At 38.8% G+C, this 27,877-nt stretch overlaps 2 protein-coding genes across 7 annotated transcripts in view; one reads left to right on the forward strand and one right to left on the reverse strand.

Annotated features, from left to right (window-relative positions):
* The first annotated feature begins 3,340 nt into the window (after window positions 1–3,340).
* On the forward strand, window positions 3,341–6,628 carry LOC101174447. The gene is made up of 5 exons (XM_004075917.4): window positions 3,341–3,617; window positions 4,867–5,208; window positions 5,286–5,519; window positions 5,610–5,635; window positions 5,751–6,628. Exons 1-5 carry the CDS (start codon window positions 3,566–3,568, stop codon window positions 5,847–5,849), a joined length of 753 nt encoding a protein of 250 aa, XP_004075965.1. The 5' UTR covers window positions 3,341–3,565; the 3' UTR covers window positions 5,850–6,628.
* rap1gap2 (RAP1 GTPase activating protein 2) overlaps window positions 6,013–27,877 on the reverse strand; it is a 123,658-nt gene continuing 101,793 nt past the window's right edge. For all 6 annotated transcript variants that reach the window (XM_023961597.1, XM_023961596.1, XM_023961599.1 and 3 more), the window contains 19 exons: window positions 27,774–27,806; window positions 27,401–27,625; window positions 25,746–25,849; window positions 25,498–25,576; window positions 20,185–20,238; window positions 18,897–18,980; window positions 18,708–18,808; window positions 17,583–17,712; window positions 16,919–17,074; window positions 16,629–16,700; window positions 14,989–15,075; window positions 14,751–14,891; window positions 13,917–14,066; window positions 13,144–13,256; window positions 12,970–13,068; window positions 12,751–12,874; window positions 10,719–10,824; window positions 10,544–10,617; window positions 6,013–9,426 (listed from right to left, as the gene is read on the reverse strand). In XM_023961597.1, the coding sequence (XP_023817365.1) occupies window positions 9,418–9,426; window positions 10,544–10,617; window positions 10,719–10,824; window positions 12,751–12,874; window positions 12,970–13,068; window positions 13,144–13,256; window positions 13,917–14,066; window positions 14,751–14,891; window positions 14,989–15,075; window positions 16,629–16,700; window positions 16,919–17,074; window positions 17,583–17,712; window positions 18,708–18,808; window positions 18,897–18,980; window positions 20,185–20,238; window positions 25,498–25,576; window positions 25,746–25,849; window positions 27,401–27,625; window positions 27,774–27,806 (1,941 nt within the window). In that variant the 3' untranslated portion in view covers window positions 6,013–9,417. The remainder of the gene's footprint in view (window positions 9,427–10,543; window positions 10,618–10,718; window positions 10,825–12,750; window positions 12,875–12,969; window positions 13,069–13,143; window positions 13,257–13,916; window positions 14,067–14,750; window positions 14,892–14,988; window positions 15,076–16,628; window positions 16,701–16,918; window positions 17,075–17,582; window positions 17,713–18,707; window positions 18,809–18,896; window positions 18,981–20,184; window positions 20,239–25,497; window positions 25,577–25,745; window positions 25,850–27,400; window positions 27,626–27,773; window positions 27,807–27,877) is intronic.

Raw genomic sequence — 27,877 nt, forward strand, 5'->3', positions numbered from 1 at the left:
TTCACCCCCCCCCCCCCCCCCCTATATGCTATAAATTCGCTGTAAAGTTCAAAGTTCCCTCTCTTAATAGTGAAATGACTCACTGAAGACTTTTTATACATCAAAGTGTGTGAAGGTTTTGAATTGAAACATGAAGGTTTTAAAATTTTCAGGAGGTTGAATCGCCACTTTTGTTTCCTAAAACGTCAAAACGGGTAGTAATATAGTAATATCACTGAAATTATATTAGCCAAGGTCGAGCTGAGACCGCATTTGTTTACTATCTTCAGACTTCTTTATCACAACACATTTAGACAGATGAAGTTGACCTTAAGGTGGCCTATTTTTACCCCCCCGGGCTTCAAACTGAACTCAAAGTATCTCTAATTCAACTGGTACTCTTGCATTTTATGCGCTGAATTTGCTGAAAACAATAAACCATTGTTTTCCCTGACTTAATTTTAGTTCACATCACACCAAATAATTGGATTTATCTTTATTATTATAAGGAATAACAAGTACATTTTGCACAGTTTTAGTTTTATGACAAGGAGTAACATCAGAGCCAAACGTCTAACTAACCTATTATACCCCTAAACACTTTACTTTGTTCTTTGTAACTCGTATTTTATTTGGAAAAGAAAAAAAATAAAGTCAAGTAATAATTTTCAAAATACCTTTGTCACAAGGGCTTATTAATTAATACTGTCAATTAAAAAATCATTAAACTTTATTAACAGTTTTTTTTATCTGTATCATGAATCTTGTGCAACGACAACAACAAATCAAACAAACAATGCTTCCTGATGTGTCAACATTCAATTTCATAGTCAATATTTAAGCATACCAGGAGAATACGTATCAATCTCCTGCTTTAATAAAAAAAATAAAAACAGTTTTGTTTGGGCTAAATCTGTATGTTTAGCTTTAAAACTTTATTAGTATTTCAATAATTTTGTAACTACAAGGCAACAGTATCAGAACAACAGCTACTGCCCTTTTTAAGACATCAACACAAATTCAATCATAAGTAAACTAGACTGTATCTTTCTTGGTTTTTATTTTATTTTAACTGACACGTATTTATCGTTTTATGTCTCTGCAACCCCGTTTTTCTGTCTCATTGTGGCACCTTGCTGTGGTGTCGCTGGGTTCCCGCCTGCGATGCTGCACCTAAACTCTGGTCATTTGAACTTCCCATGGGTGACGTCAGAGGTTACCAGCTTACTAAACTCATCAGGTGTTCTGTTTTTTTTTACTAAGCCTAATCACAAAAGTTCAAGGTTGCTTTGTTTGGGCTGACATTTTAAATTACTGTAGATTTGTCAACTGAATCCACTCTGGGTTTGTTTTTGTTTTGTTTTTTAACTGAAAGCAATTTTTTCATTGAAAAATGAGCTAGAATGATGAAACACTGTTCATCGGTATCAGACAGTGGGTCATCCAGCTGAATCTGTTTTTATTTAGACATCCACAAGTCTACAGAATAAAAGGCTGTCCATTCAATTGATCATTTAAACAGGCTTGTCTGTTAATCCCTTATATAATAAAGATACCTTATTTTCAATATGATTACAGTTTCCAAAAATCTGATTGCATGCTCACATTAATCTGATTTATTTTGTTTTTTCAGATCCATTACTTCTAAATGCTGTTTTGACTGAACTTTTAGGAACCTGCAGTCTGAAAAATCTGACATGTCTTAACAATTTTGATCATGCAGATGAATTTAATGCTGACTAGGCGTGTTTATTTTTTTTGTTAAACATCACTTTGTTGTGTTCGATCATGAGAGAAACTCTTACTTCTCCACACGTTTGCCATTTGTAAACGTAAATTAGCAATTCACAAAACATTTTTTTTTTGTCTCTGTTAATAACTGTCCTCTTCCTGGAATAGGAAGGAGTTTTTCTTCACTGAGAAGGAGGATCTAAGGGCAGGGATGTTCAGTTTATCTTAGTCTTTTTAGTTTGGTTTAGCAATTACCTTTTATATTTGATGACTGGTTTAGTGTTCTTATACAATTACGGGTATGAAGCCCGTTGAGACAACTATGTTCTAAAATGGCGCTATATGAATAAAATTGAATTAAAAATAAATTGAATTCCTGAAATTCTGCATGATTTTCCATTTTGCATATGTTTTTAGAGTATTAATAGTCCATGCATGGACAAGAACAATACAACAACTACATGCAAACTACATCTAAAACAATTGTTGAGCAATTTTAACAGACAACGTTTGGAAAGGAAACTCCACAAACAGAACTATGAAACATTGTTTTCCAAACTTGTCAGTAACTGATGGTGTTCGGTCGACCTGAACCTTTCATAAATTAAGGTTAACATCACAAAACCCATGGAGAAAAAAAACGTTGACAGAGCAGATGAGCTGACAATGAAGAACTGAAAACCAGACACTTCATGACACTGGGGGTCATTATAGGAAATGAAAACAGAAGATCAGCAACCTGAACTTGGTGGGATTGACAGGAGACAGCTCAAAACGTGACCAAAAACATCACTGAAAAACCAAACTAAACTACAGAGCCAAAAAACAGTTTTATTATAAAACTTTAATGTATTTTTAACCCTTGTGCCATATAGTCAGAATTTTCTCTATACCCCTTGTGCTATCCTATGGTGTCCAGATGACCCCACCCTTACATTGACGTGTTCTCCCTACCATGACAAAGGTGGATAAAGGTGTAAAGATTTCATGTAATCCATGGACACCAGTGAAGATCACAAATCATTGAAGAAAAAAGGTTCAGAGCACTGTCTAGTGGGTCTAGATGACCCAACTACCAACGTTAAAGTGCCTAGGATAGCACACCTTATATATTGCAATTTTTTGTATATATATTTTTTCAATAGCTGTAGGAGGATTGTATGAAAAAAGTTTTAATTAGTCCGTTAAATGTGATCAGTATGCAATGTTTACACTCAAGCCACATCTGACTGGGTCCACTGATAATCGAATACAGATTTAAATTAGAAGTTATTAAAATAATACAATTTTTGGAGAACTTTAACTCTGGCTTTTCCTTCTATGATATCTATGAGACAAGTTCTGAAGGGTCAACAACACATAAGCTTCTTGTCATCAACGTTGATGCCTTCTTTGATTTTCAACATGGAGATGTGCAATAAGTTACATATTTGTTTTTGAGTAACCAATATTTGACATAAAATGATCCTAATTGTTTCTTCCTTCCTGATCCGACTCTACATTGCTGTTATGTGAGGTGGTTGCTTTCCTGTAATGCTGTGTGTGTGTGTGTGTGTGTGTGTTTGTACATTTACTAGAGAGTGTGAGGTTGGAGTGGTGGGAGGAGAATGGATCATGAGTTCCTTCCTTACTTCCTTCCTTCACCTGGTTTGGAAATGAGCAGCAGGCAGCCTGAAGGGTGCAGAGGGAAAAGAAAGTGAGGCAAACACAGACAACAACTTCGAATCCAGACATCCTTCTCAGAGAAATCCTCATTTTTCCGACTCTTTTTCTGTGTCTGCATTTTTTATATTCTTTTTTACAAGCAGGCTTGTTCTGTTTTTTGGGAAAGTAGAACGTTGACTTGGGAGCAGAAATGTCTTCGCTTTTCCTCAGTGCTGTGAGCTGTGTGTGCGTCTTTTATCTTGGTAAGTGAATTCTTTGGTCTGATCAGATCAACCTCACATTCCTGATGCAAAGGACTTTTTTGGTGTTGTTTTTGAGGAACACGTCCACTTTAGACTAAACAAGGTCAAACAGTTATGTGCAATCGTTTTTACCACAATCTTTGCTGCTCTTTGAACTTATTTGCTTTACAATAATAATACTCTGAATGTATCTTGGTAGGTCTGCTGCCTGTTAAAGGCATACATTGTCTGTATATTGAAATTAATGCATACATTTAACTTGAATCAATATGTTAACTTCTGGTCAGTTTTTTTTTTTTTTTGTAAAGAAATCCATCCTTTAACTTTAATGTGTTAATAACTCTTGATTAGAATTTGATATAAATGTATGTAAATGTTTTGCATTCAAGTTGTACTAGATAACAGTTTTAGCATAATTTGTTAGTAGGTTAAATCAGAGGTTCCCGACTGTTTTCAGGTCACAGACCCGTTTAATCTCAGAAAATATTTTCATGGACCGGCCGGTACGATGCAGAAGTTATTTTTCTTTTAGTTTCCAGTTTCCCTTAAATTCTGGAGGTAAACTTTATCTGCAAGCTCTTTCAAACGTCTGCAGCTTGTTTAAACTGTATTTGTACACTAGATTTTAAGCAGAAACTATGAAATTATGATATACAGCAGACTTTCCCAGAACCCACACCTGTCAAAGTGTAAATTACAAAAGCGGATGCCAACTTCAGCCTAAGGTGCGATGAATAATTACAGAAAAACAAGAAAAGTGATCACTAAAACGGATATTTTCTCAATATACTAAGGTGAGTCCACTGTTGGAGCAACTTTATTAGCAGCCTAACATAACATAACATAATGCTACGTTCACATCTAGCATGTGGAGATTGTCAGTAACACGCTCAAAGTGTTGAATGCGTGTTAAATGCGCGTTTAGCATACGGCGTTTACTGTCGCTACTAATACCAGCGCATGTCCACCACCTATAGTTGGAAGAGGCTTCATGTGAAATGTCAAAGCAGTGAAATCTGGTGGATCTGTCTCTGGGTTTCTTTTCTTTCTCAGCTCTATTCTGATGTATGAAAGACTTGGTGTCACACACTTTATTAGTTTCTCCTCCAAGGTTGGCACTTCTGCGAATTAAAAAGGACGGCATCCATCTGTCGCCATCAAAAAAGACTTTTATTTACTGGTACTAATCCTTGTGGTAAGTGGAATCTCTGATCACATCCATGAGCTGCAGGAAAACCTTCTTTTTCAGGTGCCTCTGCTGAGGCGTGCACACCTGCTGTTCTGGCGAAACGCGGTTCCATTTTCGTGTCTGAGGGACACACGTTGAGTTTGTCCTGCGTTGTCCAACACTGTGAAGTCACCTGGGCAGGCAAATGGAAGTGGGAGAAGTCCATGGACTCGAACAGCAGCATTGTTACAGAAAACCAGAGACACCGTTTGATGGTGAAAACGCCTACAGCGAGTGAGATCCAACTTCTTCTAGAAGTCCGAAGAGTCAAAGCGGCAGACATGGGGGCCTATCGGTGCAGTGTGGAGTGGGGTGATGGCAGCACCGAACTCGGACATTGGACATATGTGAACATCACACGAGGTAAACAGTGTAACACTGAGAAAAAGGGATTATATCCATCCAGAATATTCAGTATTAGTTTTTGTCCTCCCTTTCAGTGGTTCCCACTCAGAGAAAGGTCTTGCACAGGTATTATGTTTTGGCTGGCGCTTCCCTTTGTTTGCCAGTCATTTTGGGGTTGGCTCGATGTCTGAGTTCAAAGGTCAAACCTCAGCCTCAACACAGGATGCCGGTCATTTATGCCGCAGTGACCAAAAATCGACCCCACGAGGCTCCGCAGCCTCCGGCTCGACATTCTCTTCCACAGGAATGCAGTTCTCCAGCTTTCCAAGGTATCCAGTTGAATTTTCAGTCAGTGTCACTTTGAATGTGAGTTCAAAAAATGTGCTATCAACTTTTCACCTTCATTTTTTATCTTTCAGCCCCTAAATCCGAGCAAAAGACTGAGGTGGGTTTTAATCATACTCGTGTCATATTTTGTTAAGTGCTAATTGTTGGCCTCAGGGGATTCAAACCAGCTTTTTGAGTAATTTTGTCTTTTTTCTTAAATCCTGACATTACAGCTGGTGTATGCAGACATCTATCAGGATGCAAAAGGATCACAGCGAGGTGTGAGAGGTCCCACTGAGTCCACTGTGTACTCGTCCCTCAGGTCCTACTGACTGCAGCCCACCTCAAATGGAGATGACGAACTGTCCATGAACGTTTTTTACTTTTATTTTTTAAATTCTGGACTTGGAGGCATTTTTTTTTGAAAAACTGTTATAAACACAAAAAAAGCCCTCATTCAGCATTAGATATTGAAACGCGTACAACAAAAGAAAATGACACAAAATACAACATTTTATTTTAGAATAAATTTTTAGTGGCACATTACATAACCAAATATACATATATATGTTTAGACATCTCTTAAATTAATATATTCCTTGTATTTATTCGACTTAGTTTGCGTACTCTGCAGAGACATTTGTACATGACATCAATGCAAAAGAAGTTCATCTCCAATAAATTAAGCATCAACAAAGAAATTGCTGCAGACAACTTTTGGCAATTCCTGCAAAAAACAAACAAAACAAAGGAAAAAAAGCATCAAATCTTCCAGCTCATCACTGTTTTTCATCATATGATGATCTTTGTCCATTAATGTTTCCATTTTCATACAAAGTAAAGAAAAAACAGTTTTGTCTCAGATAGAATTCTATGAACAACTTACAGTATTTTGAACTTTAGTTATGAAGCTTTTTGTAAGTTTACAAAGATTACAAACATGTACCGGGTGTTTGTGTTTCTGTTGGTCACGTTAGGAAAAATCTCTGTAAATCCTTATTATTGTGTTTTTTTAACATTTTTCTGTGCTGCTTTGAGAAGCTTGATTTCTTTTTTTAACCTGTTCAAATAGCTTTTTAAGAGAATTTAAAAGGGAATGGGAAGTGGTGTATAGTTGGGAGTGCTTAGTGTGTTTCTGCAGCAGGCAGCACTCAAATCCCACCCAGTTTAAACAATTAAGGGGGCAACTTTGACAAAGGTGAAGCGAGAAGAAAAAAAAAGGGGGCCAAAATCTTTTTTTTTTTTTTTTTATATCCATAAAGACAAAATAAATAAAAAATAATCAAGCAATATTTGAGCAAAATGAAGATCTGTATATTCCCACTGCATAAGTTTTGCATCAGTCAAATAAATAAGGAAAAGTCAAGAGTACCAAAGGAAGTGAAAATTGAACTGTCAAATGCAGAACAGGAACAGAATAGAAGTAATTATGAAAAAAAAGTTGCGTTTGAACCACAGACCTTTGGCCGCTATCTCTTCAAAAATACATACTTCTTCAAATGGAAAATTTTATCTTCTGGAGGTGAGACAGCACTTTTGCTAAAAACATAGGTCCACTTTGAAAATGGCAAAAACAAGAGAAAACATCTGGCTCTGTACTGATTACAAAAATTCACATTCAAAGTAGTTCTTCAAAAAAAAAGACAGAAAAGAAAAGGACCCCCCCCCCCTCCCACACACACTGACTAAACACACTGATACATCCAGCTAGCAAGCTTCAATGAAGGTACAAGCAGGTGAAATCTTCTCAGCAGCGGCTGTGGGTGTCAGTTGGCCACCCACCACGGTGCTGTAACCAGATCCATCAGAGGGTCATCCTCTCGCGCCGTGAGGGATGCTGGGAAAGACCCGCCGCACACAACACAAGAGAAGAAGGGCTGAAGACAGATTGTAAGGCGCAGCTTTGGCTGGAACGAGCGAAAATGTGACGGCGGTGTCTCCCACTGTGTTCAGAGGGAGCAGGGTTTCATTTCACTAAGTGCAGCTTTAAGGTTACTTCAACAGACGGACACTGCGGGTGTGTTTGAGTCGCAAGGCAATGCAGCAGCTAACCACAGAGGGAAAGTGGGAAATGCAAAGAACAGGTTTAGTTTCCACACATTGAGATGGACCTACGAAGTGTTGCAACCATTGACCGTACAAGAGAACTGGACTGAGCAACCCCTCCCCCCTTTACATGCAAAACAGGAAGTAACAGCCAAAATCCCATAGACTTCTATAGAGAATTAAACAGCTATCTGTCAGAAAAACCGTCCTGCCTCTGCCGCCTGTTTTTAACGTGTTCCTGCCAGTCCTATTGTTTTTTATGATATTATTCCTGCAGTTCAAGTTATTCCAGTTTTAAACGGACCAATCAGATGCCTCAATAAAGGCATGTGGTGCCCGCTGGCCCCAACGTTCGAAACTTTGCTCAGAGGCGGTAATGGTTAGTTTGGCACCTCGGGGCGAAACACTGCAACACTCCCCTACACAAACACACACACACACACACACTCCCCTAGACAGACACACACACAAAGTCTCAAAGCCTACATATACACATATACGAGAACAAAATATATTATTTTTGTTACCCTATTAACTATATGAGTTCAATTTAAATAGTTTAATTCACAATAAAGACTTAGTATATGTCAGTTCACAGCACGCATCTGGACGGCATGGATGAACTCCAATAAGCTAATTAACAAGACTAGCCTAATTTGATGCCAACCTCTATTTGCCGTGTCGCAAATGGTCCTTAAACTTTTAATGCCAAAGGCATTTGATGCCCAGCGACTGTTCATTTCGGACACTGCCGGCCTACCTTTATCATTGGAGCATTTTTCTTCCCTTTCTCTTTTTTTCTTTTTAAACCAAAGTAGGTCAGTGTTAATTTTATGAATGAAAACTATTTGTCAATTTATTTTGAAGCAGCAGTTTGTGTTTTTTGCGGTCTGGAAATATAAGCGGTGAGTCTAAGTACCGCCATTTACTGCAAATGTATCAAATGTGTTAACACAGTCAGGAGGCTATAAATCAGTTGGGGGAAGCTCTCTGTAGTAGAGAAAACGTACGTTTGTTTTGAACACAGTAGAAGGATGTGTTTAAAGGGCTTGGACAGTCGTAAAGGAGGCAAAACTGTTGCAAAATGCTACTGGAAGCTAATCTTTTTTTCTTTTTTTTAATGAAGTACACGTTTCAAACAACAAATGTGCAAAATGTACAAGTTACGAGAGCTTATCTAATTTAAAATGACTTCACTCTTGCAATGTTGGCGACAAGAGGAAGTGATGTAAGGTTTGCCCATAAAGGGTATCGATCAGGCAGCGACAATTTTGTTAGAGCCAGAAGTAAAGCCTTTTCTATGGGTGACGTCACACTCAAGTCAGTCCAGTTCTACCAATACAGTCAATGGTTGCAACCTTTGAGGCTTTCGGAGGTCAACTGGATGTGAAGTTTTGTGGTGCGTGCCCCTATCCAAAACCTACCATTCTGGGACTAAATGTGAAAGGGAATTGAAACTCAACATTCGACAATACAAAGACTAACAGTTCGGCCATCAAGGTTTTTATGTCTTTATGCTCAAAGATGTTTCTGTCAAGGCTGAGGCGGAGCCTGGCTCAGCCTGTGCTCACGGTCCTACCACCATGCCAACGCCTTCTGTGGTGAGAACAGTTAACTTCTGTAATGCAGCAAAGTATTGAGTCATTCCAGCAGCTCACAGTTTGCTGAGAAAGTCAGCTGTGTCTCGTCATCTTACTCTCACAGTATTAGGGGCAGGTCTCTGTTGGAGTTACAAGCCAGATTCATTCTAGAAGGAAGTGGTTGAACTGTGATTATCATGATTCACTTCCGCTCCTCCAGTTCCACTTTTAATTGTGCAAGTCCGGGATTTTTGTTTCTTTCCTTTCCAGGAAGTTACTCAGTCTGAAAGAGAGAAGAAAACAGAGAGAGAGACTCAATCAATGCAATCGCATTCTATTAGAACAGGGGTGCTTGTCACGTCAGAAGGATGTGATGGCAGGTCTTTTTTGAGGGTTCTTGTGGCATTTTTCTGATGAAGAAAATGAAGCCCCAAATTGCATCTCTGAGTATCTTTTTTGTCAAAATTGTTGTGAATCAGGAGCAGACTAAAAGATTCAGTTTGAAAAAGATGGTATTTGTGACATGAATACACTGGGCGGGGCACAAGCTCCCTGCTCCGCTCCATTCTGATCATCCACTTGCAGACAAATAGATCCACGAACGTCTTTGTTGTCCTTGTCTGAGCTGAAATTTGGATCTAAAAAGTACGACTGGATAGACATTGCTCACCATTTTTGTTGCACCGCTAATGTTAGCTTGGAATTGTTAGGGGGCTGTAAGGTAGTGGGAGAGCAGCAATGGGGAGGGGGTTGCTTTGCACCAATAGCCCCGCCCACAACTAAAAATCACAATGAAAAGACTTTTAAAATAGATAAAAAGAGGATTGAGTGGGACTATCAGGAATAATAAATACAGTCTGAGAGGATCAAATGTGAGACTAAAGACCAAACGTCACTTCACCATAAAGGGGGGGGGGGGGGGCAGATATGAAATGACTGCAGGGAAGACGAAAAAAACGTTCAGTCAATCAAAAAAATTCAAAGCAAATAGAAAGGGTTGTAAAAATAAATAAAAGTGAGACAATCAGATTCTTTATGCTTTTTTCACAATTGTTTGATGTCAGTGTGTGTTACTTTTTCTGCTTTAATGTAAAAATATTTTCTGTATAAATTTAAGTTTGGATTGAAAAAAGGGGCTCCATAAATTGTTCATCTTCATCCAAAGCCCTTTTTTTTAAGCTTTAAACATTTTCATTCATCGTCCTTCTGTTCATGACATTTATTTTGTGTTTTATCAGTTTGAAATAAATACATGGAATAATAAAAGTAAAGACAGCAGGTGGACAGACAGACACAGCTAAGGTTCTCTCTGCCCCGGTTTTTTTTTAACATTTATTTAGGATCTGCTGCATTTTAGGACAAACAGCTGATGTACAACAGCCATTTTGTTTTAAACTCACAGTTGCAGATGAGTGGCTCATTTTGTCGAAGCGGAATTTCAAGTGGGACCTGGGTGAAGTTTTACTTTTCCCATCTGTGAAGAGATATTATGAACAAAACAAATGAAGAAGTTTTGCCGTTGATCAAAAAGATTCGGTTTGTTGCAAACACTCACACAAACTGGTGGTTGGTTACCTGTTGGACTGCGGCACATGATGACAGGTGTGCTGCATCCCTGGCTGTCCACACTCAGAGTGGGGCTGAAGGCTGAAGAGGAAGCTGTGAAACTGTGCTGGGCGGCCTGGAGAGCCAACAGAAAGGTCAGAATCCTTTACTAAGGCAGTAAATTCATGTTTGCTACTGTTATTTTGTAACTGGACTCTAAATTGTCCCAATGTGAATGTGTGGGATTCTATGTGTCTCTGTGGTCTGACAGTAGCTGGGATAGGCTCCAGCAGCGCCGTGACCCTGAAAGGTAATAAGCAGGTTTAAAAAAAAGAAGCTGCTTTTCAACTTCCTGTCGACAAATGATTATTGAAAATGAATAAAAAAGGAATTTAGTTTTGTAACTTATATTCAATAAATTGAAAACTATGGATGGATGGAATCAAACAATTCATGTTGAAAGACCTGCTCATCCTACAGTGTTCAATTATGGAGTGATTATATAAATCAAATCAGAGTTTTGAAGAGCTTCTTGACACGATCCTTCTTAAAATCTTTCTATAGCAAAAGTAACATGTTTGTTTCAGTAAGAAAGGTGTTTAAAAGCAGCAGAATTGATGATTAGCTGCTGCAAGCAAACTTTTAGGATCCTCCAGATCATTCCCATTTTCAGACATTCAGGATGTTTGACCAGGTTTCAAGGTGCTCATTTGGAAGCTTTTCTAAAAATCAGGACAGTTGAGATTTTTTGTCTCATTTAGAGCTAAGCTCTAGAAATAAGGAAATTATGATTAAAATGAGTCAAAAACATTTTGCTTCAAGATTCTTGACAACAAAAAAATTGTTTTAAGACTAAAAAAACAAAACAAATTGTTTTTGGTTCAATTGTAAGTAAATGTTACATTTTGGAAACGATTTAGATTTTTGTTTGGTTTTAGGGTCAACTTGTTCTGAGATTGTATTCTGATTTTGTTCCCATTTAGTTGTAAAATGAATCACTTCCACACATTTCACTACTTTTCTTTTGTCTGTAATCAAAATGAACAGCAGTTAGGTACATAAAAACTCAAAAATACAAATCCTAGGCTTAGAACAGAAAATCCTACAACCTGGTGGTAGAACATTCAGTTAGAAGTCCCAGTAATTCTAACATTTTTCCCTTTTTAAATGCTTGTGTGGAACTCCTTGTTAAGTAAAAGGACTTGCTGCACAAACAACTGATTCTACTTCTTTCTTGTGTTTTTTCCCCTTAAAATTAGTTTTTTTCCCCTATTTTAAGGCTATTTTTTACTATAAAGATTTTTTTTCTAACTTTCAAACTATCAAGAAACTTCCAGACAAGGTGCTTCAATGTCCATTCAGCAGATGAAGCATTTAAGTTTCCTCCTATCAGTTTGGGACTAAAATCAAAATCTTTTTTTAATCATCTTCCATCACAAAAAGCTTCTTACTTCGATAACATTGCATAACTTAAGTGATATTTGTGATCTCAGAAAATTGGACAGTTTTATATCTCAAAACTTTTTTAGACAAATTTATTTTGAAATTTCTTATTTTAAGATGATTATAGACTAGAAATAGGGGACTGTTGTAATGCTTAAAATAGGATATATTTGGTGACAGTGTATAAATATGTGGAAGTGTATTGTATTTATTTAAAAAAAGGTGGGTTTTTTGTAAATTTTCATGCCCATTTCAAGAGAATGTTCCCAAAGGCCAGAGCTCTAGATCTAAATACAGTATTTATTGCTCATTTTAAGATTAAGTTTAGTCTTTTAAGGGCAGGACATCAACATTCACTTTAAGAAATATTACCAAAGCAATTAAGAGTAGTTTTATTGGCAGATTTTTTCCCTACATAAAGGCAAAACAAGTCTTACTTTATGTTATTAGCTTGTTTAGAGGACATTTTTCCCATGTGTATTTCTTCATTTTATTTCCAAAAGCTTTGGACAAATTAATTTTTAACTACATTGTTTGGTTTTTCCGTTTTTTTTCCATCAACCATATATGATTAGGTTTGTAAAACTCTTTTTTTTTATGTGCCACTTCCACTACTTACAGACTCCAGCTCCTCCAGAGCTTCTGTTTCTCCTGTGGTGCTGCTGAAGCTGCTGGTGCTCGAGGAGGAGCGGGAGATGTTTGGTCTGCAGCTGCTGGTGGATTCCCTCACCTTCATGAAAGGCCTGTTTATTTCAAAGATAAAAGGCATGGAGAAAAAGTTGTTGTTTTTTTAAATCGGCTTTTCTTAAAAGCGTCTGCGGAGCAACGGCTGCCTCACTTTTCTCTGTTGGGACAGATTTCGGGGGAGCTCGGATTGGATGACGTCTCTGACCTGACTTCCTGCGAGGCCGGGTAGAACTCTGCAGGTTTTTGGTCGCTGCAGATGAAAGGCACAGACGCATCAATCCTAGCTCAGAATCAACTGGGATGGCAGCAGGTGTGGATCACCTACATGCGCGAGTGCCTGTCTGCAGGGCTTTCTGTGCTGGAGTGGAGACGAGGGAAGAGGCCTGAGCGCCGCTTCACAGGACTCTTGAGTGGTGACTTGGCAGACATAGTAGGAGGCTGAAGTTTGCACATTTCAGAATAAACCATTAATATATCAGAGCTTGAAAGATGCAGAAAAAAAGATCACGTCAACCAGAATTAAAATTGGACAAAAATTGTTGTGTGGATATTTATGTTGCTCCCAATCTGATGAAAATCCTGCTTTTGGTGTTTTTAACATGTTTTGGGGGCATTTCCTGATGACGGAGATGATGAGTATTTTTTTATTCAAATTGTTGCGATGCAAAAAAGGCTGTTGGAAAAACAGCTCCCTGCTCTGCTCCATTCTGATGCATCACTCGCAGACAAACAGATCCATAAACATCTCCATTTTCCTCGTCTGAGCTGGAATCTGGATCCAAACTGTACGGCTGGATATCTCCAACACTGCTCACCATTTTTGTTACGATTGGAAAGGGCTGTAAGCTAGCAGGAGAGCTGTCTGTTATGGGTGACAGGAAGTGGGGCAGGGTTGCCTCAGACAATTCAGAGGTCAATTTTTAATGAACTCCTGTTCACTGAAGCTACGTCCTAGAAAAACAACACAGGCTTTTGGCTAAAAGCGGCATCATCATGTTTAAAAGACCACGCTTTTACAACAGATGATTGGAGGCGGACTTTAATAGAGTTCAGTGTAAATGAAACACTTTCAGAAAGTTTTGGAATCATTGTACTCACAGTGAATGTGCTCTTGGTGCATTCACTGGTGCTTTGAGGTAGCCCTCCACCACTCAGGCTGGCTGGAACTCCGCCTCCTACCCCGGGGCTCCGGTGGCGCTGAGACCCCACCATGGTCTCCATGGAGTGGCTCCTGACGCGCATGGCTCTCTGCCGGGTGAGCGTAGGAAGAGCATGAAAAACATGTGGGGTGGGACACGCATTAGGATGTGTTAGCGTATATACTTTTTCTTCTATTGTCTTTTTAAGGACTCAAAAAAGAATGCTGGCCCAATCTGTGAAAATCACTACCATAGGACACCACTGGAGGGCGCAGTTCTCACAGAAAGGGAAAATGGGTAGTGGCTGAATGTCACATCTTTCCTTTACAGTAATAGAGAGAAATGAAAACCGGAAACGGCTATTAAGACAATGAGAATAGCGCCCCCTGGGACTGAGTGCAGAAAGTGAAAAGCAGCTGTCCATAAAACCTGCAACAAGCAAAATGACCAAATCAGTGCATCATTTCATCATCTCCAGACACTAAAAGTATAAATGTTACTGTTTGTTCACTTTAACTTGAATTTTGGAAATCCAGTAAGTGATTATAAAGAATATTAAGAGATCTAAACAAAGAAGGGATGGAGGATTGCTATTTTTTATCATAAGCTCCTTGGCATGTAGATCTTATCTTCAAGTAAGCAGCAGAAAGGTTTAGCACTTTGTGATTCTGACAGACCTGTGACATTTGTCTGAGTCCGTCTGTTTGTGACAGAGATCACATAAATGTCAGAGAGCTGCCAAAATATTGCCAGGTGAACTTCCGTGTGAGTTTTTTTTTTAAATTTTGTTCACCTTAAAGGATTCAAGCAGGCCGCCGTGCCCGCCGTTCTCCAGCTTGTCCTCCTCCCCCACCTGGCCCAAACCCATCATGGCCTGACTCTGCCTGTGCAGCTCGTCGTGAAGGTTGTCTAGCAGCGCCGCCCGCGTGCGGCCCTGCAAGCCGTTCACACGTTTAGAAACGGCTCGATTGATGGTACTGATGAGTGAGTAACAAGACCCGATGTGGGGGTCTCGCTGAAAAGTGCATCACCTCCAGTTTGGCAAATTTGTCCGATTTGTAGCAGGCGTTCTCAGCATTGATCAGCTTTGTCAGCAGGAAGTCTCTGAACTCAGGACCCTGAAGGGGGGTGGAGGCAGAGACACAGAAGACAGGACAGTCAGCAAGAGTGACCTTTAACTGCATCACAGAGATGAGCCGTGCACCACATTGTGACTGGGGATGAATTACAACACAACTAATTAAAAATAACACTGCTTTCCCCTCCGTTTCTGTCTATTTTAAAATGCAATTAAGGCTTTTAGTTCAGTTCATTTATTTGGTTTGCAAAGTTTTTGGAAAAAAAACGAATGTCTTGTTTTGTAATCATTTGATTTTCCAAAAAAAGTGTATTTTTATTTGACTTGGATCATTTCCTACATTTAAAATGAAACAAAAAAAATTGTAGGCAAAATATTTAAAATTTACTGCTAGAGCCACCTCAGACTTTCAGCTTGGATAAAGTTATTTTCTGATTAATTTCCAACATGAATATTTCCATTTCTATATTTATGAGCATTCTCTGAATAAGGCTCTGTTTAATGGCAGACGACAGGCGAATGTGTCATATTCTTTTTCAGCTGGAAAACTGTCGTTTTATTGCATCGTATTTTCAGGCTTCTCAGTTTTCTAATGACACTCACACCCCAGCAAGCGGAGCAATGAGCCTTCTAAATGCGTTATTGATGTTCAAATCTGCTTGGGAAGTTTGGATTAAAGCTCCCAAAAGCTCACTTTCTGCACAGTTTTGGTTCTGCAAACTCTATTAAGGGACAAAACGAGTCATAAAAACGTCATCAAAGTATTTTCCAGCAATCTAAAAGCTGCACAGTCGTGGTGGAAACGTCGTTTACATGTAATATAACATTAAAGTCAAGAGGAAAAGCTTTATTAGAGGGAGGAAGCCAAATGATTGTCCTTGTGGGTGTGGGGCAGATTTTGGTAGCACTGATGGTTAAAAGACAAAAATATGGACAAACATTCTGACGATCCCTAAAGTCCCACTCAGATCATCATTGATCTAATGTAAAAGAGCTCTTTTGATTATAATTATGCCGTTTTTAGCTGTGGGAGTGTTGGTGCAGAGCAACCCCACCCCCCTTCCTGTCACCCATATTTTTTACACGCTCTCCCGCTAGCTTACAGCCCCTCACACCCCTGACCTAACATTACAATACTGGAGCCCATCGGGTTTTCTGCGGCACCATTGCACTCTTTTTTTCCAACCGCCTTTTTTCGTCTGCTCATGAATTACAACAATTTGAATTCAGAAATGCTATTTTGAACTTTATTTTCTTAATATTTGTCAGAAAAATGCCACAAAAAGATGTTAAAAACACCCAAAACATCATTTTCATCAGAGTGGGTCTTTCAGCACAGCAGAGGAAGGATACTGATTCGTGTTTTTCACCCGTTCACCCAATTCAAAAAGCTAAATTTATATGGCCTAAATATCTTAAAATAATTCTATGAAATGGTAACATTGATTCAATTCATTTACATTTCTTCAAGTCAAGGCTTGTCAATCCAAACCACAGCTTTATTTTTAATTAAAAGCATTTTTAAGTTTAATCTAAAAAAAAACACCAACAAAAAAACTAAAAGATCAAGATGCTGTTCCATCTGTCCCTCACCTTCTTGAAGACTGGTGGGTTTGGGAGCGGAGGTCCAAAAGAGGGAACATCTTCCCTGGCAGTGACAGACACCTGGGGACACATAAACGCGTTGAAGCAAAGCAACACAACTTTATTCAAACCTTTCAGTCCTCCAAAGCTGTCCGTCAATTCAATCTCTTTTCAGGGCTCACTTTAAGTTAAACATAGCTTTTTATTTTTATTTTATTTTATTTTAATTCAATCACACACCTTCTGTTGTAATTGTGCATGCAGAGTGGATGCATGACATCAGAGCAGAGTGTGTATACCTTGTAAGTTGTGTGCTCTGTGCAGGGGTTCTCCGCCTGCACCAGAACATAAGCATGCAGGAAGTTGGAGGCAATCATGTCTGGAACAAACGGCGTGGATTCTTCTTGGAAGACGGCGGCCACAATGTCATTTCCTATGTGCCGTTTCCTTTGGAGCTGCAGCCAACAGATGGATCATGAATATTCAGATGATTTCTTTGTTTTCTGCAGAATTCAGTTTATTCTGTTGCATGAAAAAAAGGTTAAAAATTCTTTTATACAAATATTTCAAATATAATCCTTTATTTAGTATGATGATGCCGCAAAACAAACTTTTTGGTCACATCTATTATCTATAATTAAAAAAAATGTCTTTTAGGATTTGGATGCCATCCATCCATCCATCCATCCATCCCTCCATCCATCATCCCTCCCTCCCTTTCTCCCTCCCTCCCTTAAATATGCAGTCTGACCTCAGTATTCCTCAGAGGGATCTTTGTAGCTTCAATTTTAGTGACTTGTAAACGAGCATTGTAGCATCCCACCATAGCTTACATGATAAAAATGTCATTATTTGCATGGGACATTTAAAACAGATTTCGTTTTTTTCTATAAGTCGTCCTAGCCAAAGCCGGGCTTTCACAGCCAGTGTGACAGCAATAAAGTGAGTATTACAGCCTGATACCTGCTGAACGTCGCCCTCTGTGAAGGGCAGCTTAGTGGACACATGGAACATAATCTCTCTCTGTCTGAAGACCGTGTAGATGGATTCGGACCCTGTCTGCCCGTGAGACACGTCCAGACCTCCACGGAACCTGGAACATCATCAAAGCACAAGGTCTCTGCTTCCATGTGCCACAGTATAACATGTTTTTTTTTTCCTTTCTTCCTGTTTTGTGCTTTACTTTGCATGCATTTTCCCATAAAGGGCGCCTGATGGTGAGGATTGTTAAGTACAGGTTGATACAGAAAACTGTTCTGGCCTCTGCTTACATGTCAATGTGGTGGACATGTAAAATGTGGACACACCAGACCAGTAACGCACATGCAAGAACATGCTAATAGGGCATTTATGAAGCCATGTTTAGCCCACAGTGTTCACACTGGACAAGCAGGGGGGGGCTTCTTCTACTGTTTACTAGCGCATGTCCACCACCTACAGTTGGACGAGTCTTGGTGTGAAATGTTGAAGCGGTGTAAATCTCATGAATCCTTCTCCAAGTTTTTTCTCCCACAGCTCTATTCTGATATATTAAAGACTGTTTAATTTTTGTGATTCGATTTGATTTGAAATGGTTTACCTCAAGCAATCAAAGCAAGAATGATGAACAAAGCGATACAATCAGCAGTTAAACAAAAACATAAAAAACTGAGGATAATTTAACATCAAATCTAAGATTGCTTGAAAGGGACAGGAAGTCATGTGTGTCATAGAATTTCGGATGGGAACAAACATCAGTTGTTAATTTCTCCTCCATGATCAATGTTCAAATGGTACAACTTCTGGGAATTAAAAAAGAAATCAAAGTTCAACCTTATTTACCTTTCAATTCACTTTCAATGGATGTGCGTTTTGTATGCAGACCCCGAAAACGGTCATAGAATTCTGTGCAGCTATGCGTGAACGCTCAAGTTTTGAGTGTAGAAGTGAATGTGGAAGCCCGAAACACATAGACTTTTCATTGAACGTATGTTGCAGAGGGTGGTGTGAGTGTGGCAGGGATTGCAGGTTAAAACAGAATTAATTGAGCCCTCTTTGAAATCCATTGCAAGGGTCACATGCTTCCTTCTTTCCTTTATCTGTCCTTACCCTTTAAAATCCTGTAGCTCAATGTTATCTCCTAAGACACTGAGAAACTCCTTAAAAGCAGGCGTCTCCTCGTTGTTTCCGAATAACTCTTCCTCCGACGTCTGACAAGAAATGACGTTCACAAAAAGGGGGAAAAAAAGTCAATCCAGGCACAAGTTTAGGTCAGCAAACAAAAAGAAAACTGCTCACCTGTCCAAACTTCTGATAGATAACCCCAAACTTGAACGTGTTGTTCACCTCGTGTTCATCGTAAGCAACTATCAAGCGAGATCCCTGCATGTCAACAAAGACACAGTTGCATGGTTTTGGTTACTCTTTAACTTGTAACCCATTCCGTCTGCCGTTGCCTTTGGGAAAACATGTTTTCCTCTTTTCCTGTATGTCTCAGGGGCAGGCCCGTGTTCCATAAGGCAGACATGTGACATGCCGCCATGGTCCCCAGTGAGGGGACGTAAATGAAGACACAGTGTTTTCTTTTATTTTCCTTTGCTAAGGCTCAGGCTGAAAGAAAGCAGCCCAATGCTCCTCCACAGAGGAAGACGAGCACATTCACTGCATCCTGTTCAAGAGGCGGTTGTATCATCAGTCCTCTCTGGTGTGATTTGATTACTGACGGGGGCAGATGCTGGAGAAGTGAGGAGCCAGCGAGGGTTGAAACGCAAACAGTAGTGGAGTATTTTTCCGGTTGAAAGCCAGAAGGGATTGAAAAGTTAATGACGAGCGGGATCAGGTCTGTGGCGCTGAAAAGAAAAAAGCGATTGAACGAAAATGTGGAGCACTTAAATGTTTACTTAAAAGAACGTGTACAGACCTGGAATAAAATAATGCACACTTTGAAGGTCATTAACCCGCTTATACCATGGTCATTTACAAAAGAAATAAATACTAACCAGTTTTTAGTCCTGAATTCAAGATTCGGCGACATATATGTGCTGATCGTCCCGATGGGTTGAATAAAGCATCAGTTCAGAGAGAAAGTTACCTCTTACCGCTTGTTTTTGTTCAGATGATGCAGCTAAAGTTTATTTTAGAGAAGCCAGCGCAGTGATATAAAACATTTCTGTTATGTGACCGGAATTGCGTGGTATATCACTGGGGTATTTTATGTTACTTTTTAATGCACACCCAGCAGCCAATCAGAATCGACTATTCACCCGGACCATGGTATAAGCGGCATTAACTAGTACGGCAAAATGCAGTAACATCTTGAAAATTACATTGCCATGGCAACTGCAGCAAATAGGAATAAGAAAATCAGATTAAGATTGCATGATGCATATATTTATTGGCTCTGTAGCTGTAAAAGTTGCGGTGTCTGTGGCTTGTTTGGCTTTAAAGGAAATTTTTGTCTCCCAGCAGAGCCAAGAAAGCAGAAAAGTTGACTCAGGTCAACTGGAATGAAAGTGCATGTTACAGTTAGAAGAGTTCAAACTGTTCAGAATGTGGGCCACAATGTGGAAGCTGAGGATAAACTCACCCGGGGGTACAGGACCGGGTTGAACTTGATCCCAGTGGCATCGTCACACAGAAGCTGGAAAGAAAGAGAGACATTCTAGAGTCTGGAGCTGCCACTGAAAGACTGAAAGGAGAGCAGTGACTTGCAAAAGTAACCCAGAGAAGACTTTCTCCCATGAAAACAGTGTTTTTGGTGTTTTTATCATGTTCTTGTGGCATTTCAGTCAGACAACTCATGCAGTAAAGAAGATTCATTTCCATATTTCTTTTAGTTTGGCATAAGGCTCCGTTCAGACACATAAAAAAAGATCTCCACCGAAAACACGAGTAATAAACCACTTCTAACGGAGCTCACGGGTGGAAGCCGGGGAGGAGAGTGGGGTGACGAATGCAGAGCTCGCGGAAATGGAAGAAGAGGGATTGGACCGCACACCTGGAACTTAAGTAGGACGCTGAACAGGTGAGTTGATTAGACTGAACCGCCCGCAGGAGGAGTAACCAGGTAAACGCACTGCTCGAGTTGCCTGCCTGAAATACTCCCACGGACGTTCATTTTTCTGATGATGGAGGACATATGTAAAGAAAATTAAGGTTAAAATTGCATTTCTGAGAATTTCTTTATTCAAATCATTGCGAGCAGAAGAAAAAAAATGAAGTTTGACGCAAATGTATATGTGAGAGCGAAAATACACTGGGCGGACCACAAGCTTCCTGCTCCATTCTGATGCATCCACTTGCAGACAAGTCGATAAATGTGCGTCTTTGTTTTCCTCGCCTGAGATGGAATCTGGATCCAAACTGTAGGACTGGATAGCTCCAACAATGCTCACCATCTTTGGTGCTCTGTTAATGTTAGATTGGAGGTGTGAGGGGCTGTAAACTAGTGGAACAACGTGTAAATAGAGAACTCTCTCTCTTGAATGCATTTTTAGCCTATGCTGTTCACACTGGACAAGCAGGGGGGGGCTTCTTTTTCTTTGTCGACAGTTTACTTGCGCATGTCCACCACCTGCAGTTGCAAGTGAATCCTTTTCCAGGTTTTTCCTTTCACAGCTCTATTCTGATGTACTTGGTGTCATAGAATACTAGCCAGACACAAACCGCTAAAACTGGTTTCCCCTCCATGATCAATTTTCAAACGATTGCGTGAATTAAAGGGGACGCCATCCACACATCACTACCAAATCAGAATCCCTAACTTAGGCACTTTTCCTTAAGCTCTTCATTGGAAGTGGGCTCTTGAATATGTGTTGCAGAGGGCGAAGAGAACGTAGCTTAACAGGGAGGAAGGGGGAATGGGGTTCCTCCACAGTAAAGGTCCCGGTCACAACTCAGAGGCAAATTCCTAATGAACGTCTGCCGCTCTGCAGAAACTATCTCCTAGAAAACAGCAGTTTGTTGTTTGTTTGTTTTGGTCTTAAAACTGCACCATCATAATTAAAAAAAAACACTGGGAACACTGTATATTATAACTGGATGAATCACTTGTGACGTCCGCCGTATAAAATGCTTTACTCCGGTTCCAACTGAATAGGGTTAATTCAGTCGCCATTTTTCTGCAATATGTTGCCACGTTGGAACCAGATGGCCTCAGTAAGCCGTGATTGGTCCGTCTACATTTCGATGGCAACCACTCTCTTCAGTGAGGAGTAAGCATAATAGAAGGCCACCCCGTCCTCTGAAAGCGGGCTTGGGAGAATCTGTCAATCAAACGATTTAAAAGTTCAATGCAAGGCCGCATACTTTTATTGAGGCATCTGATTGGTCCGTTTATTACTTTATTAACTTGCACTACAGAAAATATATTGCGCAAAAAATTAGGATTAGCGAGAACAAGTTATTAAAAAGTATCAGAGCAAGAATGGTTTTTCTGACCAATATAATAGCTGTTTATTTCTCTAAAGACTTCTATGGGATTTCTCCTTTTTGGGACTTCCTATTTGGAATGCGAGAAGGGAGGGATTGTTTTCTCATTTACTGTCAAGGATGTTAAAGCACCTAAACTGAGGCCATTCATGTAAATTCCCAACAGCCGACAATGGGTTCGTGATGACCATTTTAAAATGACATTTATGGCCATCACAGAGCAGATAGCAAATGTTTTGAAGACTATTTTTCTGTAATTGAAAATGAGGGTGTCACAGCAGCTGCATACTACAAGCAGTCTTTATATTCAGAAACATGGGGCCTGAGATCACATCTTAAGCTATTGAGTTCTGCTGACTGCTCTCAGTGGGACTTTTTTTTATGTCTTATAAATGCAAGGTCAGACTTTTTATTGATTTCTTTTATGGCCATAATGCTGATGTCGTTTTAAGAAATGATCTCAAAAAATGTAATGTGGGCAATAATCAATATTTATTCTAAACCTTCCAACAAATGAAAAGAAAAATGGACATTGCCTGCAGAAACAGACTGTTGTCCATTTTCAAGGAATTTGATATTTATTCTTTTAACAGTACATACCTTCACTGTAATGCAGTATGCAATATTCTTGTAGATATGTGTATAGAGGCATGAAGCCCCACCAGTCGCAAGTGTACTTCCTTGTTGGTTTATTTATTATTTTCCTTGTTGGTTTATTAGAAAAAAAAGTTCCTGCTGGAAATGATGAAACCAATGGTTTAATTTAGCACTGGCAGGATTTATTGGCCCAAAATTTATTTTGTCCATGTTTCTTAAATACTTACTCATGATGGGTATGATGATTAGTGATCAAAAACCAGAACGTTTTGTTTTGCCATGTATTCAAATACATTGGGGAAAAGGTTTATCATTCACAAATGTGCATTTTGTGCCTTTTTAAAAAAAGCTATGAGAAGTCTGCAAAGATGAAAACGATGTTTTTAACAGGTTCTTGTTACATTTTTCTGATGACGCATATTGAGAAAATTAAGCTCAAATGTACATTTCTGAGTATTTCTTCAAACTGTTGTGAATCAGGAGCAGACAAAAGAACTGGTTAAAAAAGAGCTTATATGTCACAGAAAATACACTGGTTTAGCCTAAAAGCTCTGAGCTCTCAGCGATGGGGAAGGGAAGAGGGGTGGGGTTGCCCTGACCTAAAAGTCCTGCTTAAAACTCCTGCCGCTCTGCAGAAACTATGTCTTAGAAAACGACCCAGGTTTTTAGATTTATTCTAAAAACGGCATAATTATAATAAAAGTCCACTGGGAATGACTGGAAAAATATTAATGCCAATTATCTCGCACAGCGACCGGGTAACCAAAGAGTGAATATTTAAAAAGCATTTCAAGGTTCTAGAGTGACCTGGCTAGTCTCTAGAACTCAACCCCATAGAGAATATATGGAGGGAGAAAAACCCCAAAACATCAGCTCTTGAGAAGATCTGCATGGAAGAAAGGACCAAAATAGCAGCTTCAATAAAAACTGCAAAAGACAAACAGGAAATGTTTGTTTGACCTCTGTCATTCATAACCTGGGTTACATTACAGTATAGAAGTAAACTTTTGTTATTGACTAAAGACATGTTTTCTACACTTTTATACAAGTCAAGTCTTTAAGAATCAAACAGTATGGTTTCCTGGATCCTTTTATTGCATTCTGTTTCTCATAAAAATATAAATATAGCAATGATAAACATCACAATCCTCTTCTTAAATGACCGTCAAAGACCATGATAGTATTACGACTGAGTTTTAGAGCAACCAAAAAATTAATGAAATAGTAAAATTACGAGATTTTCCGTCGTAGATTTAAGGAAAAAAAACTCGTACGCTTACGAGAAAAAAACTCACAATTTTACAAGTTTAAAGTGGAAGTGAGCTTACAGAGCAGACCGACTAAACTCAATGTTACAGGTAAGCTGAGTGTTTATTAATAATAGGCCAAATGTTTGATTTTCGATTTATCAATGTTTTATTTATTGATGGGTGGTTTGCAGGATCTCTGCAGCCGTTGATGAAGCCATCGGTATCCCTGCTCCTGTCCACTTCAATCCTTTCTTCCTCCACCAAACACAAGATCTCTACGTTTGTGTGATGCTTCCGTCTGAAGAGGAGCACTTTTTGGCATTTTCAACGTTCTAAAGCTAATATAACAGACTATTTTCATTCCTCTTTATTGTTTTATGTTGAAACGGGACGTTTCATCTGGAGGAGGGGGCGTGACTGTTTACACCTTGGTGTTCTGCTCATGACAGGTTCATGACGTAATGTGAGAAATGAACTTCAGGTTATGTGAATGAAAAGGAAAATAAAGGCTGCAGCGGTCCTCTACACCCAAATGTGTCTCTGAGCTCCTTATTTCACATATGAAACTCTGCTTTACCGACACCGAACCCCTCAAAGCCAGCTCCACTGAAAATAATCTAATCTCACCAAAAGGTTCCGAATCTCTGCGGAAATAAATCTTCACAAAAGGCTCCACATATTTCTTCTTAATTTTAATGATTCATTACTATTATTATAAGTTTTTGGTGTATATTAGGCTTAGTGATGGGATGTGTATCGCCTTTCCGTTTGGGGTTTTTTTTTTCCCTTTTGTTCTAGGTTTCAATGGGGGGGAGGGAAAAAAAAGTGTAATCATTGTTGTTATCATGTGTTTACTATTGCTGCTCTATAATCCAATAAAAACAATTTTGAAAAAAAAAAAAGGCTCCACATATTTCAAATTCAATCTAGGCTCAGAAAAACCTCGAGTTTTCCTCGTTAATCTATGACTTTTTTCTTGTAAATTTATGAGATTTCAAGTCGTAAATATACAAGGAAAAAACTCGTAACTTACCCAAAAAAAATCTTATAAATTTACACGTTTTTTCCTTGTAAATTTACGAGATTTTTTCTCGTAAATTTACTAGTTAAAAGTCGAAATTTAAAAAAAACTTTTTTTTGGTAAACTGGCCCTAAAACTCCGTCGTATATTAAAGATTGTTAAACAAAAGTTATTCTTGGCTATTTCGAACATTTTTTAAACTTTTAGTTCATTTTAAAATATGAACCCATTTTTTTTAAAGTTTTCAAACAACATTTAGGAAACAGACCTTTACTTTCATAAATCATATTTTTGTGAAGATGAGAAATGCTTTAGTCCCTGATGACATTTATATTTTATGAGGCATACAGACTGCATACAATATCAGAGTGACCAATGTTTTTCTGTATTTATCTATTTATACTTTGTTCATGTAGTTTTGCTTCACTCGCTTTATTTTGTGAAGTGACAGTGCAAAGCTCTGAGATCAGTTGATTACTGGAAATAAAAATTCTTCTCTTTTCTGTAATAGAAAAGCACATTTTTGGTGTCAAGTTCAGTCTCTAGAATTTCTTTTTTGTCTTGATTAAAAATTAAAAATAAGTGTTAGGTTTTGACTTACTTTCGCAATCTGAGGCACACTGGGAAGCTGGTTGATTCCGGCTAATGAAATTCTGTCATGAATTGTTTTGGTCCTTGATCTGTGAGCAGAAGAAAAATAGGATTACTGAATTCAAGGAGAATTTTATTTTTCAAAGCACCATCAGTAAAAAAAAAGGACACATTATGACAATAAAAAGGAAAAAGCAAGCAGAGAAAGCTGATTTCAAAACCTTAAATATGTCAAAGCCAGAACTCGTCTGGCAGTACCTGAGAATGATGCGCAGGAACTCCTGCGCCTCTGTCTCCTCGTGTTTCAGAGACATGATGAGGTTGCCGATGCTGCTGCCTGTGCAGTAATAGTTCATGTGCTCCTGGAAAAAAGCAAACAGAGGTCAGCTTAAATCAAAGGGAAAAATCCTTTATTGGGGTCTCATCTCAATCATCCAACCCAAAGACAAAGAGCTTGGCGGAAAGGTCCCGAGAGATTTTTTTCTTGGTTCTTGCTGGTGTTTCCATCGACACCTGAAGGTGAGGAGTGTCAGAACTGCAGGCTTGTGGGGCTTGTTGTTTTTCAGCTGTCATGACTAAAGCATGAACTTCTCTTTTAATTTTAACGGTCACAGAAATTAAAGCCAGAAGCTTTGTTTTGTAAAACTACGGGATTTTGTTCAACACATCCGTCCGTCTTAATGCGTCACATGACTTTAAGCAGCTGCTCGGACCGCTAAGTTAGTACCTCAAAGCTTAAAAGTTAATAAAAGACAAACAATAAAAATGTATTTGGAAAGTTTTTTTTTTTTTGAGGAGAATGAGTCAGTAAGGAAACCGAAGAAGCTTTCAAGAAAAATAAAACTGCTATTTACAGATAAAACCAGGAGTTTTCCTAAACATACAGATTTATTGAGACGGTTGTTCCCACATAACAAAAGCTGCTCGCTCTGCCTGACTCTTGAACGTTTCACACGTTGATAATAAAGACACAATAGATTCTTGTTTATTATTATATTTAGAAAATACTAGTTTTACGATGGTTGTGTCATTTTATTTTGCTTCATTTATCCGTCATTGAAAGTCAGACGCGGCTAAAGTTAGAATCTGGTTGTTAGCATCCACTTTGGCGTGAAATGGAAAATCTTCATCACCAAGTTTAAGTTTGAACCAGCTGCAAACATTTGACAGAAAATAAAGATTCAACCAAATAAAGTTGCTGATTCGTGTAAACCTGTAAAAAGGACATTTGTGAATTTGCCAACAGCAAGGGTGACTTAGGCAGGCATCTATTAAGAAACTTGAGCTCAGAAAATGTTCTTCTGTGTTAAAAAAAACACAATGAATCAGGATTGATGTAAAAATAAAATATGATAAATCTTTTTGCCCTGAAAGATGATCAGAGACTGGGTTGGGTTCTCAGTGTTGTAATAGTATTCTATAAAAAAACTGTAATGTTGCTTTTATCAAATTATTTACAAATCAGAAACAACTTCTACAAATCAACAACTTTGTTTAATTGAATCTTTGTCTTCCGTGAAAAAAAAAACTTGTGTTTTCAGATGCTTTTTTACCAAATTTCTTATAGTAGCATTTTAGTTTATAAAAATAAAGGTTTTTCAGTAACCCGAAGGGAAGAATTACTAAACATAAACTTCAGCCCTGTTTGGACTGGTCCATGAATACATTGTCTGACATTAGACTATTAGATTTGAAAAAGGTTGGAGACCACTGCTCTAGACTACTTGCCTGGCAGCTCAGCATCCTTCTACCAATATATTCACTGTCTCTCCTCTAAACATGTCTGAACCATCTCTGTCTGGCCTCTCTGACTTTATCTGCAGAACCTTTAACATGGGCTGTCAATCTGATGGATTTGGTCATAGTGGGCGGGGTTTAGGATCTCTAAAGAATGTGATGAATGTGGACCTAACCTTTCCAAGGAAGTGTTTGCCATAGGCTCGAGCTGTGCTGTTGCACTCCAGGCGAAAGCTGTGCGCCCCTCCAGGACTCATGGCTTCATCTCCATCCTCGTCCTCCTCACAGAAACTGGACTCTGAAGAGGAAGGTGTCCCTGCAGGTGCCTCTGAATCCTCAATCCAGTAACCACCAAACTGGGGCAGAATTACTTGGGGATATGGACCTCCTTTTTCTAAGACCTTTCAAGAGAAGAATCAAAAAAATTTAATTAGAAAAAAATAAGGTGAATCAACTTTTAATACACAATTTTGAGGCAATACTTCTGACTTTTTAAAAAAAAGGGTTCAATTGAAGAAAAAGTAAATATGTGTTTGAGATACCACTTACATCTTCAATCCGTGGGTAAGGAATGTAGTCATCCTGAAAGATGGAGCACAGAGCAAACTTTAAAAATTCAATACTTGCAATGTATTCTTTGACAGATAATGAAC

Source organism: Oryzias latipes, chromosome 13, assembly GCF_002234675.1.
Source record: "Oryzias latipes chromosome 13, ASM223467v1".
In the NCBI taxonomy this organism is placed as follows: domain Eukaryota; kingdom Metazoa; phylum Chordata; class Actinopteri; order Beloniformes; family Adrianichthyidae; genus Oryzias; species Oryzias latipes.

Bases quoted from the DNA above. Each gene is read 5' to 3' on its own strand.
- LOC101174447 (XM_004075917.4), top strand. From the start codon at position 3,566: ATGTCTTCGCTTTTCCTCAGTGCTGTGAGCTGTGTGTGCGTCTTTTAT. The intron at 3,618-4,866 runs GTAAGTGAATTC...CTTCTTTTTCAG, and splicing joins TGTGTGCGTCTTTTATCTTG to GTGCCTCTGCTGAGGCGTGC. The intron at 5,209-5,285 runs GTAAACAGTGTA...CCTCCCTTTCAG, and splicing joins ATATGTGAACATCACACGAG to TGGTTCCCACTCAGAGAAAG.